We start from the raw sequence: 17,504 nt of genomic DNA on the forward strand, positions 1-17,504 counted from the left end.
AATTGAATCTGTGAAATGTTGTGGTCTACTACAAAAAATGAACCATCATTTTGTTCTCAACAACTACTCACAACTCAATCAATCAAATGAAGTAAAAGACTGCTCCTCTGCCTTTGCAAATGACCATCAGAGTGTTTATCCTTAATGGCTTACGCTTACGAGAGGATTACAATGTTTCCATATTTTGTTGTGTTGAGTTCAGCATTCTGATGCCACCGAATTTCCCTAGAATAAAACAATAATTGAACTGGAAGCTCCTTAGTGGTGTAGTGACTAAAATGGCACCTACAGTTGAGGGTGAGCTTGTCTTGAATCTGGCCTGTGCCATTGCCAGTATCGGCCCCGAGTTTCCAGAGGGCAGCATCGCATGGGCTGAGCACCGCTGAGCGAGGGCGGCTGAAAGCCAGCTAGGGATAAATCAGCTCTCCATTGCTGAGCGACCCTCCTGGCCTCTCAGGCGCCTGCAAGTTCGGGGTGTTGGCAGTTTTATCTGCATCAAATCCTCCGATCGTTGTATAATACAGCTTTATGACTGACGGGGCTGTACTCTGGATGACACCCCCGGCTCATCCAGCTCCGATGAACATCATTACCCACCTCTGATGTATTAAATCAGAGAAAACTGGTGAAGACAAAACAAGCTGAAATATAGTCTTTCTTTCCTGGAATAAAACTGTGTGAAGACGGTAGCTGCATTATCTTTCTGAGGTTAAATTGTAGAGAGAGAAGGAGATTAATGATTTGAATTTAACACAGTGGCACAAAGAGACTAGACTAGGCTGTTGCTTTCCTCAGAAATACAACACAAACATCCAAATCCCTAATTATGGTGAAAGTGTTTCTCTTTCTCAAAGGAGCTCTGAGAATGAAAATCAATACCCAAACTCAACACAAAATGGGCCATTAGACGGCATCATTAACTTCTTAGCCCGGTAACTGGTGAGCAGGATGTGAAAGAGTACCATTAATTCAGCCCTGAAATTACTGAAAAGTAATTTGATTTAAACTTGAGATCCACATCTTACTAATTGGAACAGCGCATTCTAACAGGATAACAAAAGGTGGAGATTGAGCCTCTGTACTTACAGTAATCATTTTAAAATGAATTCTGTTAATGTGAAGATGATTGCTTTTCCACACCAAATAAGACATCCAACCAAGCTAGGGAAAGGTTGTTACAGAGAATGACGAAGACATATACAGTGATACGCAGTAACGCTACACCTGAAAGAAAGCAAAATGACTGTCAATACATTGCAAACCAATTTATCAACAAACTCTATTGTGAAAAGCTTTTCAGGATCGCGGTTTGCCTCGTTAATGGCAAGAGTGCAAGGAACTTTTGCTAGGTATTATAATGTAAGCAATAATACAATGCAAATGTTGGAGGGGCAGATTAAAGCTCAGGTAAGACTAATAGCATAACTAAATATGAAGGTATAAGAGAGATAATGCAGAATGTGTTTATTTTGCAGCTCAGTGTTTAGGATGCTCCAGGGACAGTTTTATTACACCTAGAAACCAAAGCAAAGCTGAAGAAAATTGCAAAAATAATAAAAAAAAAAAACATTGGTGGGAGCCACAGTATAGATCATATATATGACCCGAACGCAATCTCTCCCAATTATTCTCCTGCTACAGCCTTGTATATTAAACGTGATTTATGCGAGCACATTCTTATCACACGGCTTTTCATCACCCAGCCAATATATATGGTGTACTTATAGCTCAAAGACGTGAACTTTGATATTTCAGAATATGATGTCATGCAAGAGAAAAAAGGTCATTTCTGGAAAGAAAAAAAAGTGACCTCTATCGCAGTTGTGTGTTTAATGTTTTTTTCCCAGAACTATTAACTTAATATGTTTAATCTGTCCCGTGTAAGGGCCCAATCCTCACGGTGAAATCTGCCTCAACATAGGATTTTTATTTACTAATGCACAAGCTTGTTTTTGAGAGGAGAGACCGAGATTAGTGACTGACACTATCCCTGCTAGGATAGATTATAGTGATTAACAAGGTATTTACGGAGGCTTCACAGAACACCGCTTACATAAACCTGCCGTATTATATAATTGCACTGTAAGAAAAGCACTGGGATGCTCCAATGTGACTGCTCCCCAAACAAGACATAAAGAAGTAAAACAATCAGCACCTGTGTGAATGGGTTTAATCTGTGGTTGGTTACATCTGCAGTCAGAGGAGGCAAAGATACAGAGCACTCCAACTCAGCACAGAAATCCCACACAGCATCAGCACTATCTCTTATTATCTTCTATCTTTCACATCTCTTTTGGCTACACACACAATTTATTTTGGAAATACACAAACACACACACACATGCACACACACACTCAGCTGTGCTAATTATCATTCATTGTTTTGTCAAAATGATCAACAGTTCAGGGCGGCTGTATATTGTACTAGAGAAATTATGTTAACAAGGACAAGTAAGCCAAGGGGCTGCGTTATCAATAACAATTAAAGCTGTGATGGTAGGAGGACCCACGAGGGCCGAGTGGAACATTAGGACACGGCTTATATCTCGATTCATACTGTATCTCACACTCAAGCCCGGGCGAAGAGCGATGAGACTGGGAAAACGGGGTAGCATCACCATCGAAGAGTTGACGAACGAGATAATTAACTAATAAATCACCCCGTGTACTTGCATTCTTTACAGTTGTGAAGGCAGGGGAAGTCATACCAGCCTGCCGTTAACTTGCGGGCGAAATATGTATTGTGTTACCAGAAGAACTGGGGCACCAAGTGAGAGCAGGGTTTAAGTATGCGGTGTAGGTTGCACCTTTAGCAGGTATTACAGCTTAGTGGGTGTCAGTGACATTGAACTCTTCGCTAGGGAAGGTGTCTGGTGTAACCTGGGGACATCATATCCTCAGAGCACTTGCAAGCTAGGAGTATTTTAGTCACTCTTACCTGCTCCAGCAAATGCCCAGATGAACTACTAGGATTGAAAGGAATCAATGTATAGAATAATGTCCTTTCCTATCATTTCAGACAACGATTATCAAACTTACTGCCACTTGTGTTTAAGTGGAAAGTGTTGGGAGTTGCATTTTTCTAACCCTAATATATTTCCCGCAGGAATTCTCTCTCCAACTTTTCCAGGAGTGAACGAGATTAAGCGATTTAAGAAAGCTTATCCGGATAGAGACGTCAGTAAGGATTGGCACAGAATAGCGACAGAGGGATATGGAATTTGTACGAATTCAAATAACAGAAAAACGTTGACATCTATATGCTTTGAAAGCTCATATTTAAGTCGAGGACAGATGTCTGCACTGTAAATGGGTGGGGCTTTTGTCTCTCCATTGTTCAAGTTTGAATAATTGTCCAGAAGTGCACATTGCCACACTTGTAGATGAAGAATTGATCGATCAAACGGAGGTGGTGCCGTGCATTTCTGATATCTACAGCATCAGCATCAGCACCACAATAAAATGTTTCAGATCAATACTTTACTCTTGCTGTACAAGTGTTAAAGAGATGTCACTGTGCCGGCCCATGACACGAGTGTGTGCTTCTTAGCATTCTGGGCTGTGGATATCTGATAGCAATGCCCTACTGTCCTCAGGGATGCAGAAGAGTACACTTTGCCATCACCTCACCCAACCTAGGGACAGGAGCTGCGATCTATAAGAAAATTGTTTAACCTGTATGCAACCTGAGTAAGTTAAACAACTGCTGATGAGCAAATAAGCAGAAATCTGGCTTTAACCTCCTAAAAAGCATCTAGAGGATGTGTTTTATCAAAGTATTTTTTACATTATCATTCTACCACATTTTTATATAAAGAATTCCATAGTCCCTATTCTAATATATCTAATATCTTCAAATGCAGGTAATAATTTTAGCATTTAGGGATATGCACAGATATTTTGTGGTGCAAACTAGAAGTATAAAACATATTCTCTGTGAGGGTTTGCAACCTGTTCCAGTATTCGGCCAACACTTATCCTGTGCTCCTTTAGAAAAAAAATCTTAATTTAATTTGGGGATTGATCAGTTACTAAAAAAAACATAGTCTCCTTTGGTTCCCATGTCATATTTTCCATTTCTGATTTTTAACAGCAGCAGACAAAATAGCTTGTGAAATGAGAAGAAATGACATAGAGACACACACAAGTGCTAGACAATTATCCTCTACAAAACTGACCAAGAGACAAATAATACAAAAACGTGGTGCAGCAACCATTGACTTTATCTGTAAAAGCTTTGCGAGGAATTCTAGTAATTTACTATTATAAGCGGTAGAGGCAGAATTACTCCCAACACCTATATGGAGACGTCCAAAGAGCGAGAAATGAAACCTCAATCGCATAGTAGTTTCTGATTCTCTCTGACTTATTAAAACCAAGTGAAAAACAATTAAGAAACAAACATTGATGGTTATGGACCATTCATTAATTAATGCAATGTTGAAGAAGATTGTTTTTAACAATTGGACGCCATCCAGGAAAAAACGAAAAAAAACTATTATTTACATTTTATTGGTCTGTAAAAAGAAAAAGTTTGATTAATAATTTAGAGCAATTAATCTGTTCTTAAACTCATGTTAAACTGAGTAGACTTAAGAATTACTAAAATGTGACATGTTTCCTACAGTTTTCACAATAGCAGTAATACTTAACTCTTGGCCATAAATTATTGATTATAGGTTAAATGCTTTACTTCAGTCCAAGACGTATAGGGCAACCGAGAAAACGTGATAGTCATCCATTGTGCTGCTATACGATATAACTATACTATACAATACCTGTCTTACTATAACCTTTGAGACACAATTGCTAGTCACTGTGCGTACCCACTAGGCCGAGACCATCAATGTCATCCTGGGTTTTAATAATCTTTCTCATCGCTCCTAAAACAGCTGTGAATCACTGCACGGGCTTTAAATACGTCCAGGGAATGTGTGGCCCCAAAAAACGATCAGATGAAGAGTTCAAGGACACGACGGTGGGAGAAAGCGGTGCGGCGCCTAGGGTGTAGTTACAGCACAGATCAATTACAGCAAGGGGTGCTCTCTGTGCAGATTAGAGTTAGGATTACGGGCACAAAAGGACAGCCTGTCAGATTGTAACGTATTCCTCGGGAGCTGAGCGATGTATTGGTGTGCGTCTGTGCCGAGGCTCGCATAAACCGTGTTGGCTTAAGGTACTAGACAGCGGTTGTCTTTCTTTTCCTCTGCGGAGGTTCAATTGCGAGTGACGCTCAAGTATATTTGTAGCCGCTAATGAGTTTGCTCCCTGAAGGTGCCAATTAAGCTGCTTCCCCCCTTTGTCCTTCAACAGCGAATGCCACTGAAGGGAAGTGCGGGAGTACGGCCCGCTACGCTCAATGACAATAAGTTGATGGCTCTCGCTGCTTTGATCTCATCTGTTAGAAGTCAAAGGAAAGACAGTCCGGTTGTCAGATGTCAACATCGTCATCATTATGTAATACAGCACCTCTCATGTGAAAGCATTTCAAAGTGCATTATGTGAAACAATGTGTTACAAGGTTATAATCAGCAAATTACCATCAGATTCTAAATCGATCAGACGCAAGGAGAGGGTGCCTACGAGAAGGTTGTCGGGTTTAAAAGTGTTGACGGTGTCACAGAAGAGTGATCTAATCTTGGTGCATAGCGGCAGAATGCATCATTACTTCAAGTATCATGTCTAGTGCTGGAACAGGGTGAGTAATCGTGAGTCCAAGGAGAGGAAAATAGATTGAGATCCCACTCTCATACTCCCTCCTACTCCGACTACAACCAAAACACTGTGTCTCCCGGTTCCTCAGGCCTACTGACCTCCTTACAGCTGACCACTGTTTCACAGCTGCTCACAGCCAAAACAACAGCAAGACGGTCGCAAGTGAGTCTATCATACGAAGCGACTCAGCACAACCCTGAAATAGCATCGTGGCTTCGGTTTTATGTGGGGCTTTCCTCCGTGCTGACCTCACTACACCCTCCTGTCCCTCGGTTCACAACAGGGTTACAAAACACAGCGACAAGCATCGCCCAGCTCAGCCCCACAAATCCACAAAGGTTTTTTTTTTATCAACAAAAACAAGTTTAAATACATTCAGATGAGCCTTTTCACAAATATAGTAATAAGGGATGTGTGGATAAGTCACTCGCAACGCCACCAGTTTGTGGTGCCAACCTGGGGTGAATACTAGCATATGTATTTTGTAGCTTTCTCATTATTGTTTTCAGCTCAGATTTTCATTCGGTAAGCTGATTGTAAGCTATCTAAGATCCTCAAATGAGAGGAAGTGAAAACAGGAAATAAAATACACGGTGCAGTGCTGCCGTCAGCTTTGAAAGGTCTTTTCAGAGGCTATACTTGCTGAAGTAATTAACTACAAATAATACGAGCAGAATCACAGCTCACACATGTATGGCTTGGGGCCTATGTAGAAATAAGTAAATATCAATGGGGGTGTAATCTTGGTCTTTCTACTCGATCAAAGTAATGCTATACAATGGCATTGGGTTGCGGACTCCTTCCTCTCAGCACGATCCACTCAGGATGCACAGGCCCTGCTCTGACAGCCAAAAGACACGGCGCACTAATGACATGCCGTGGCGTGACAGTGAGGGCTCGGATGACTCATTCCGACCAGGGGGGCTTTTCCACAAGCTGGGGAAGCGAGGCGCTGACCTCAGACTTCACTCTCCCTCTCGCTCTGGTTTTCTCGTCACACAGACGGGCTCACGGCAGAACAAGGCGGCTCAGGAGCTCAGACAGTCTCTCGGGTTCCCTGAGCGGACGGACCCATCCTGAGCGGCCGACGACGGAGCGGCTTGGGAAAACATCTCACCGCGGGCATCAACGCGAGGAATGTCAAAGGGAGCGCACGTTCGCAGCACGTTGTCTGTGTGCCGAGCACGGCGTGTCACGCTCGAAGTGCACGCCCCATACAGCCTGTCAAGGATAATGTTCAAAAGAGACTGTCTGCTTAGGATTCACGGCGCACTGTAATTTCCTTGACGTCTTTGTACACAGCCGCTTGCCACAGGAACATAAATAACATGCCCCAGCGTGCCCAAAAGACAGGCTTACAATACCCTGGTAAAGACGAATAAAACCACATAACCATGTTCTGATGAAGGTCATAAATAATGCTGTAACGTTCACATAACAGACTTTGCTTTATCATTTTAGTCATGACTGGTTTGATGAAAACTATTATTAAAATATTATTATTATTATGTAATAAAACCATACATTTGTTATGTTCCATGAAATATAAAAACCTACAGATTTAAAAGAGTAAGGGACAATTCAAATAAGCCAACCGATCAGTAACTGCAGTAACTGAATACCTTTTGCCACTAAGTACATCTATCTGAAGCGAGTGCCACACCGTGTCCAAAGGTTTTACGGGTTAATATGCACAACCCTAAAGCCTCTGATCGTTGTTAAGCTCTTTTCCTCTGCCGTGTCCTGTGAGCTGGAGCTAAAGCCAGCCTCTCAGAAGAGAAGACATAAAATACTGTTGAAATTAATGGATTGGCGGGAACCATCTGACTTTTTTTTCTGTGGCTTAATATCTGACATGTTCCTAGTCTCATTGCACATGCTCTGCACTACCCTCGGATTTGTGTCTGCTCAGATTATGTGTCGCCAAAGGGGGAAGCTTGTTAATGCCAAACGAGGCATCTATGCAATCCAGGTGTAACTCTGTATTGCATAGATCCACCCTCTCCACTCCTCTTGGTCAGCAGAGAAGTTTCTGTTGCTTAGGTTCCTACTGAGCCTGGCAAACACAAACCTAGGAAGCCAGAGCATGAATCCTCACAGCAGCAATGAAAACAACATGAAGAAAGAAGTAAAAAGTAAGACACCAGTGGCAGGATCGCAGGTGTATATTTATCTGTTCATCTCTGTGCCGCCACCTCCCCCAGTTTATCAGATGAACCACTATCGACAAACAGGAAGTAGGTTAACTTGATTGATCGGTGTCATAATGTTAAACGGCGTGTTCACATGCCGTACCGGCAGAGCGGCCGGTAGCTTGAGTGCCGCCGCGGTTTCCATTACCCTGGTGCAGCGGCCTGGCGTGGTCAGCGCTGTCTTGTCACTCGGATCCAATTCAGTGTTGTGCTAAATTATGGATGGCATTTGTTCATCCTTAACCCAAGAGTACTTGAGACAGCAGTGTATCATGTTCACACAGGTTATCCTTTTGAATCATTTAAGCCAGTAATTTGCAGCGGCCAGAAAGCCCGTCGGCAGCCATGGAGACACATCTGTAGTGCCTTTGAAGACCAAGGCCTTGATCTGCCACAAGAGATCAGAGACACTCGGTCAGGGCAGACAAGTGTTGGCATTTGGTTGTTGACATGTTATTGTTATTCTTATTGTTTCTCTTGCAGCGACATCGGGACTTTAGGATACACCGAAGGTCATTAGGCTCAATCAGTTGTGTACAAGAATGTGTATTTATCCGAGTGGGAAAAACGTTTGGTTTTGTAATGTTCTTTTGCACAGATTGTGGGCAGCACATTTACCACCCCCTCACTTAGAAACAGGTGTTTCTTCTCTTCCGATCTACATGAGGAGCAGAAACGTTGTGTCCTCTATCAGGCCACCTGGCCCAGGACCAATCGAATCTGCTCACGCTATGGATATTGGACGGGGCTGCTATCACCCGACACCTGTGGTGAACTGCGCTGCCTCATAAACATTATGCAAACCCACTGTAATACAGTGCAGAAGAACATGTGAATGCGTTGGGGAAATCAGTATCTAGGAAAGCAGACATATGAATAAGCTTGAAACGTGCCCACACATCATGAAGGCCTGTTTGGTATTCTTCCTTTTTTTTTTTTTTTTTTTTACTACTGCAGTAGTTTGCACAATATGATAGCTGGGGTAGATATAATAGATGCACAGTTTTGCAGAGAAATATCAATTCAGAACATATAGATAGCTTTGTGAAATGTTACCCTAAAATTTGTCTAAATAGATAGATAAATATGTACCATACATAAAGAGAGAAAGAAAGATGAACCAAGGATATTAAAGATACTTATTTTGAAATATATATTCTAAGCATAAAATATGGAAAGACACACCAAACCACACGAGAATATGTCAAAATGTCGTTTGTAGTCTGGTCATGCTCATAAAGTGCTAAAAGAAAACAATAAATATACACCTGTGTTTTGCTTTTACTGATTTCTAAAAGTATTAATGTTGTATTCATTTATTTATTCAAGGTTTATTCAAGGTTACACATGCACATCAAGTATGGATTAAGATTACAGACCCCTGGGGTGAGTGGTTTCACGGCCGCTATACATGCACTGTGGTCAAGAAACTATTCTTCATCATTTTTATATTTACAACTTAATTCCACTGATGTTGGCGATGGTGTTGGGTGCGAAGATCTAGGGTTGCCCCGAGTCCTCTGATTATCCACAAAGCAGCTTCGCCAACAAGGCGAGTGTTATCATACTGACCTTCATGTGTGCGTCTCAGGTTTGACCTGGGAGAGATCTTCTTACTATTGCCAGGGAAGGCATGGCCTGCCAGACTGACGCAGCTTGTGGAGTAAACAAGCAGCCTTCAATCTGAAACCAAATTTACTTACTTAATGTACACTATAATTTAAAACACAAGGACGACAGAGTAAAGGCAAAGCACTGTTATTGATTAAATCCTTTTGACAGATCGTCGGATGAATACTGCACCAAGTCTCTTGCCTGGCAGTTTAAAGTGCACACAAGGAAGTTGGGCCCTACCGTCTCCTCCCGATTTGCTGTCCCAGTTCATCCCTGAGGTGTTCTGTGGGATTGAGGTCAGGCTTCTAAACCGACCACGGGGTGCTTTCAATACTATTCACCTTAAAGCCCTGTTAGACCCCCAGTGCTGTCTGTAACAAAGCATTACTCTGTGGGTGCAGTAGATGTACAGACCCTCAACCTAAAACTCTAAGGTAGGCTTTAGAGTATGGATTGTATATATCACAATTAATAAGCAATATAGATCATATTAATAGCTGATTAATAACCTATAAAGGTATTATTAATGCAGTTATAAGCAACTACATTTGTCTTTCTTCCAGGAAATCAATAGTGAGAGCACTGAAAAGGCAACCTGTTAAATGTATTTAATCCATTACAATAAGCAAAACAAAGAAGTAAGAAGTCCAAATTAGTTTAATGTCAAGCAAAGTTAAGGCAATTTTTATGGAAAATAACACAAAAAGTTGGCAAGTGTCATAAAACTCTGTTAAATAACAATTTATTTTGTGCTATTTGTTGCCTGCTTTTCACATCATGCTAATGTTGAGTGTATATGGGCCAAGATGCTATAGTCATTGGACAACAAACATCAAGCCTGAGGATTTGATGCTGGTGACATCTACACATCTCTAAACAACACACGTGTCTTGCACAAAACATTAACAGAAATTACCATAACACAGTAACACACGCAGGGAAAAGTGTTATATTTCCGTCCTCTATAGAGCTCAGGTACACACTTCAGTCTACACACACACGGCCATATTGGCCACAGCATAAAATATCAAAATGTTACACCCATGTTTTTGCTCAAGATATATCTGTGCTAGACATCGAGCAGATTCCACTTCAATTCCGTCTTTTCTGGACAAACTGCTATAAACAGACGGTGCACAGACTGCACTTCAATTCAATTTCTTCATAGGAAAACAAAGCTTATATGACTGTTTGGTTCGGGTCAGGAGGCTTTTCTGGGGTATTTGGTCCCTGTCATACTGAATTGCATTAGTCTACCCTAGGAAAACATGGTCATATATAACTTTAACTTCATATTCAAGAAATACGTATGTGTTCAATTCCAGAACCCTGCAGGAACTTGCACACAATATCCCACCTCCTCAATTATTCACTTAGAAAAATAGGCTCATTACAACGAAAGACTAACTCCATTTAATTATTTAGAGAAGATTAGCATTGTTTCCTCTAACCTCTTGTACTATGTAGAAAAAAATAAATAAATCAGGCCACAATAAGACAAGGTGACTCTCCCCTCACTTTTTGTGTTTTACTACCAATGAGAAGAGGCTGGTTCTGTAATCAGTCTACACAAATCAAAGTGACAGCAATCATGCAGATAGAAATACAACCTGCATTTCCTTCTAGCTGGTTCCTCTTTACTCCGATGTCTCCATCCGTCTTATTTCAGAGGAAAACAAACAATAAAATGTGATTAGGGACATAAATATAAGGTGGAAACATAGCCGCTGGAAACAGAGGTCCAGTGAAAATGGAAATTGCCTCACATTGTTTGTGTTACCTTTCTAATATAACCCCTTGGATTTAAATGAATACCTCGGAGCATTCAAGTCGCTAGTTTGCCTCAACGGTTAACTTTTTAATGTAGTCGGCGTCTGCAGCCAATCATATTCACAAAGGCCTTGTTTGTGAAACTATTCCTCAGTGAGGTATTATATATCTGGAATAAAAACTGCAGCCAAAGACCGCCTCTGCTGCGATCCATATGTCTGCATAGCAACCTAAGGAAGACAATGTTATTTAGTGAGTTATGTCAGCAGCTTTGTCTTATAATCACTCAGTCCTCAAGTACACAGCATGAAAGCTCCCTGTAATCTCCAAGAATGAATCTCGAAAATGACAGCTTTGTCACCGAGAAAACACTTGGGAACGCGTCGACAGGGGAGGCTTTGTGTAAACGCATCTTACGGAGTGCTTTACACGGCTCCACGGTTAACCTTGGCGAGTTCTGATAACTCAGTTTGAGGCTATGATACTGCACTTTTACATTTTTAATTACTTAACCCCACGGCTGAGATAAATACATGGACTGAGGTTTATATAATGCGTTGGTGGGGAACACTCTGCAGTAATGGGCACCAAATCTGAATGAATGAATGTATGAGTCCCACAGGAGTAACATACGATACGAATACTCTGGTGTTGATCACATGTAGAAGCCCTAACTCCCAGCCTAGTCTGTCACCCAATCCCTGACCCCGACCCTCACCTTGTTACACATGAGATTAACAGCAGAACTCAGATGAAAGTGCATATAAGATATTCACATGCTATGAGATACAGGCCTACTTCCCTGCGTGTTTTCGTAAATCGATGCCAGAAGCCACCGTTTTCCTTATCTGATCAGATTAATAACAATTCAGTCAGCGGTCGCTTTTGAGAGTCACCCACACCTTCCAAAGCAACAGCTGCGTACGTTCTCAAGTCAGGTTTGCACCGAGCGCTGCTCACATGATGTTGGTGCCGCTGCGAGGCAAACCACGCTTAGACTGTATAGCCACCGCAGCTCACATCTATGCAGTGCTTTTCGTCACAACTGAGGATCAACAATGACCCAGTTGAAGCAAAAATAACAAACTGAATTGCAGCCACCTCTGGGTTAGGAAACAGCAAGCACATTCGCAGCAGCACGTCACGCAATAATGTGAGCAAAAGAGCAGGGGACAGGAAAATAGACTTTAATATGAGGTGGGAATTTAGAAAGAAATCATGAATCTGTATTGGGCTGTAGGAAGGAAATAGTAGTCTCCTCTGAAATTAATTCTAATAATCTGCACTCAGCACATGCTAGGTAATTGGACCTGTAATGCAGGCATATGCAGGAGCTTCAATATTTAGACTCAAGGAAGAATGCATGCAACTCAATCGAAATTCAGAGAGAGAACGTTTCTAATTAGCTGCATTGAGAATGAATGTGCCTCAGGTTTAATTGACTTCAGTTGTCAAACACTAGTGAATTACCCTACCTCTGAGAAGGAAAAAACCCTCCCTCCATAGTTAGACGTGTCCATTTTACCTATGGATCTCTTTTTGGAAACAACAGGTTGCAGAAAACATTTTGGTTTGAAACCCAAGGCTCCTAACAGCCTATGGGTGGCTTTAGAGGGAGAAGACGTCATGAATCTCATCTGGCCAGCTAAGGGGAGCTGTGGAAACTGACACTTTGATATCAATCAGAAAGTGTGTTCTTGTTGCTGAGTTTTGTCATTTGCAAACGCTAGTAATTTACAAGCACAGATGATAATTATCCATTCATTTGTCAGAGGCGATTAACTTTCACGACGGAAACATAAACATAGTGCTAATCGTTCAGACTGAAGATTGGGTTGAGAGAAAAAGAGGAAAGGGGTATACAATACAGCATGATAGTTATACAGTGAAGTGAAAACTGTACAGAATACAAATCAAACACTTTATTTAGAAAGCACAGATTGTGTGTGTGTGTGTGTTTAATTATTAATGTAAAAGATTAATAAAAACCAGGCTATACTATTGTGATAAAAGCTGGATAGCAAAACTGGAGTATTGTGTATTGTCTGCCTGAACGTTTTGTAAGTTAAATAGAGGTCAAGCAAGACAAACAAACAAAGAAGAAAAGTAGCATGGAAGACAAGACTGAACGCTCAGAAATATATATTCGGCCTAATGTAGGCAGACAATCCATCACGGGAATAAGACTAATGTGACTTGCAGTCGGAGGAAGGATAGAGAGAGCTAGTGCGGGCTGAGGATCTTGTCATCCAAGCAAGCTGCACTCCTGACAAGTACTTTGATTGCAATTGTTAGTTGTTCTTCATCGTCTTCTGTGAAACATGCTTCTTGGTCAGCATTGGGGCTCAATATCGTTTTTTCTCACTGCCTTAATTTCCCTCTGCAATAATTCTATTCAACCTGATTCAATATGCTTTCTACAGATCGTGTTTGGGTTTACAATTTATAAATGCATACATCTGAAAGGTTTCCACATGAATGTGAGTAAACCGAGCACAATAATATATAATAATATTTATATTCATCATCATCGTCATCATCTGACCTCCTACCTTCTCAACAGATACGTCCCTCGCTTGTCTCAGGGCTGTTTTTCCTCAGATCGGGAATGACACTGGCTCAGTGACAGCAACAGCTGCAAAGTTATTTTTTTATTTATCTATTTATCATTTTGACATTTTTGTCCTGTTCTAAGCATCAGAAAAAAAATGTGGGCAGATGTTACGGTGACCTATGTTAACCTCGGAAATCATGCTGCTCAATGCCAGTGAGGAATATCAGTAATTGAGGCTCGTTAGTTTATCCCTAAACCTTACACAACAAATTGCCACGGCTCTCTCTGGATGCCAGGATTTCCCTTTAAATCAGATGTTATGACTGCAGTATCAGTGCGATGCAGATACAAGTTACAGTTGCATAAATTGGTATTTTCAGCTGCTCCAGAGCAAGGTTGTTTACAATATGTTACATATTAATACAGACAACTGGAATCAATTTGCATTCCTTAATTCTTCCTATAAGATTATACACTTTTCTATGGCTAAAGAAAACAGTGTTTTACATTCAGTAATTTCCAATCTACATTCTGACATGCAGATTTGCTTTTTAAAAAGTAAGGAGGACTGAGTAGGGCAGAGGCAGAACAAAAGCAATCTTTAAGGATATGGGGTGTTTTATAAGGGTTCCTCCGATAGCACATCTTTCATTTGCATCCCAAAAGGCTTCACATGTTTTTTTTTGACGTCACAGAAAGGAAATTCTGTATGCTTTGCTTGTTTGTTTGATATTTTAACCAAGGACATTGCTTGAAGCAGGCGTCTCAAATTCAGAATATCAGACATGAATTATAAGTGAAAGGGACACATTATTCCTGTTGATACTTTTGGTCTAAAACAGCACTAATGACGTACTGAATAAAGGCATGATATTGGCTGTTGTAAACAGAAGTGGGATCTTTAAAAAGTTCACAGACCCCTTTCCAACATATATATATAACTGTAATTATATTCCTATTATTTCCAAAACATTATGTTCAGCTCATCATAAATAAACAAATGAAATACATATATATATATATATATATATATATATATATATATATATACACACACACACACACACACATATATATATATATATATAAACATTTATGATTGTTATATATTTACAAAGGCATTATTATGATGATGAGTATTATTTTTATTGATATGTTTTGCTAGAACCATTGGTGACTCTCAACAAAACAAAATTACAAGGATCTACGAAAACCTATACAGCATAAAAATGACATGATGGGTTGCACAAAATAACTAGAATACAACACTATGCAACATGTTTTGCACTATATTATGTTCAGTACAGTATTACAGAAATCTAAATATTTGTCTAGTGTTTTATGAGAAAATAAATATCACTGATCCTTTATTTAAAAATGTATAGTGCTTGCATGCTATTTCACTTCCTAATTGACATTTTAATTCACACTATATATCTCATAACTACATAAAATCCAATATGAAGTTGTGTCATAACTGCAAAAAGTCACTGCACGTACATGCAAATCATTACAGAGGTTTATTAAAATTGATCATTTCTAGTTTACAGACTCTCTCTGATTACTGGAGCTCTGAGCGGCTGGAAGTCTGTCCTTGTGTATTTATTTGTCATTTTAAGCTTTCCAGTTTCAAGGACATGACAACTCAGATGAAGGAACTGGGTATCCATATGTTTTTAAGAGACAAACTGCATTCCATATAGAGAGAACTCACTATGTGTTTGGTTCAATTATAAAGCAAATCCGGATTTTCACATTAAAGGCATCAATTTACTTGTAGATTAAACATAATGTTTGAAGTGAGATATTAGATGCTTCAGAAGTGGTTTTAAAGGGACCAAGACTCTCGTTGGGAGTCTATTCTAAAGCAAACAATCAGAGAAAATAAAACCCACGACACAGTCAGTATGCTGTGAATTTGCATCATAATTAAAGCTACAGGAACAAAAGACTTATTTTGAACTCAATCATTTATTTATGTTCTCAGTGTAGGGAGCACCATTGTAAATCCTGGCCTTTGATTTTGTCTTTTGTTACACATTCCCTTCAGGAAGATCATAAATCTCTGTGTTGTTTTCAAATTACATGTATTTTAATGGCATGTAGACATGCTATTAAAATAGGAGCCCAAAATGAAAGTGATGTAACCTAAAAGATCTAAGATAAACAAGATATGTTGTCTGGGTGAAATCTTTGTCATCACCCACTGTCTTTGATGATGTCAACTACATTAGACACTGAATATGAGTGGAGCGAGGGTAGCCCGATTAGACTCGTGAATTATTACGGGGATTAAAATAAAAACACGAGCCCCACGAAACACAAACAAAGGCACTGCGATGTGCTTGAAATGCACACTGCACAGTCATGAAACACATGGCACATTCCAGAACACGACACGGAACCACGCCAGGGCCGACACTGCGCTGGATTAATAGTCGGGGAACTGATCCCAGGGAGTCCGAAAGTGTCCCTAACGAACCTGTTTCAAAGGAAGGGTGAAGGACGATTTTTCTTTCCTGTCTCCCACCACCTTTAGCCTTGAAACCTGACGGGCAAATGGAGCCCAGTCTATGTTTTGATATGGAAAGCTTTCCTGGGCTCACTCGAATATTAATTGGTGTATCAAGGCTTGAGTTTAATTCCTTGCAGAAACTAAATATATATCAATGAACTGCCACAGCTCACGGTATTGACGATAACCTAAGGTGTGCAAAAACACACACACGCATGCTCGGGCGAAGGAAAACTTGCTTACCGGTTGGAAGCTTGTCCGAGTTTTTCCTCAGCCATGCAAACAGGTTGGCAAAGCTGCAGTTGCACACCCAAGGGTTTCCCTCGAGCCTCACCACCCGCAGGGAGGGCAGTTGATTCAGGGCCCCCACCTGCAGGCCGGACAGCGCATTGCGCTCCAGCTCCAGCTCGCGCAGGGAGGTCAGCCCCTGGAAGGCGTTCTCGCTGACCTTGGCCAGGTACGGATTGTTGCCCAGGCGCAACTTGATGAGGCTGCGCGACTCCCCGAAGGTCCCCGAGGGGATCTCCGTCAGGTTGTTGCAGCCCAGGTCCAGGAACACCAGCCTGGACGAGGTGCTGAGCGTCCCGGGCTCGATGCAGGAGAGGGAGTTGTTCCGCAGGTCCAGGTAGACCAGGTCGCTGTAGAGCACGAGGAAATCCGACGGGATCCGGGGAATCCAGTTGTCCGACAGCAGGAGTCTCCGCACGTCCAGGGGGATGGAGTCCGGCAAGCGAGTCAACCCCCGTCCGCTGCAGTCGACTGTGTGGGGGTCCGGGCACAGGCAGTTAGCTGGGCAGTTTTGCCCCCAAGTCAGTAAGGCAGAGGAGAGCAAGGCGACGAGCTGCTGAAGCCAGCGGCAACATGGCAACATTGTCGAGGGGGGAAGGGGATTCGGGTGAGGGGTTGGGGAAGGGGTGTTTGGGGGGTGGGGGGGAAGTGAGGGATGTGGGAGAGGGATGGGGGGGTAGGGGAAGGGAGATCAGGAGAGGGGGGGGGAAGAGTGAGAGGAGAAAGGGAGGAATCAATGCCCGGGCAGAGGCATCCTTTCCCTGGGATTGTAACCTAAAAGGGCTCGGGCATCGAGCAGCGAGAGACTGAGCGCCGTTTCCAAGAGATCATGTAGCAGCAGCCTGGATCGAATAGC

General features: G+C 41.6%; 1 protein-coding gene across 1 annotated transcript in view; it reads right to left on the reverse strand.

Annotated features, from left to right (window-relative positions):
* lrrc38b (leucine rich repeat containing 38b) overlaps positions 1-17,263 on the reverse strand; it is a 33,894-nt gene extending 16,631 nt beyond the window's left edge. Inside the window, exon 1 of the mRNA XM_066691017.1 lies at positions 16,604-17,263. Within this exon, the coding sequence (XP_066547114.1) occupies positions 16,604-17,231 (628 nt within the window). The 5' untranslated portion in view covers positions 17,232-17,263. The remainder of the gene's footprint in view (positions 1-16,603) is intronic.
* Positions 17,264-17,504: the final 241 nt, after the last annotated feature.

Source organism: Amia ocellicauda, chromosome 18 (genome assembly GCF_036373705.1).
Source record: "Amia ocellicauda isolate fAmiCal2 chromosome 18, fAmiCal2.hap1, whole genome shotgun sequence".
Lineage (NCBI taxonomy): Eukaryota > Metazoa > Chordata > Actinopteri > Amiiformes > Amiidae > Amia > Amia ocellicauda.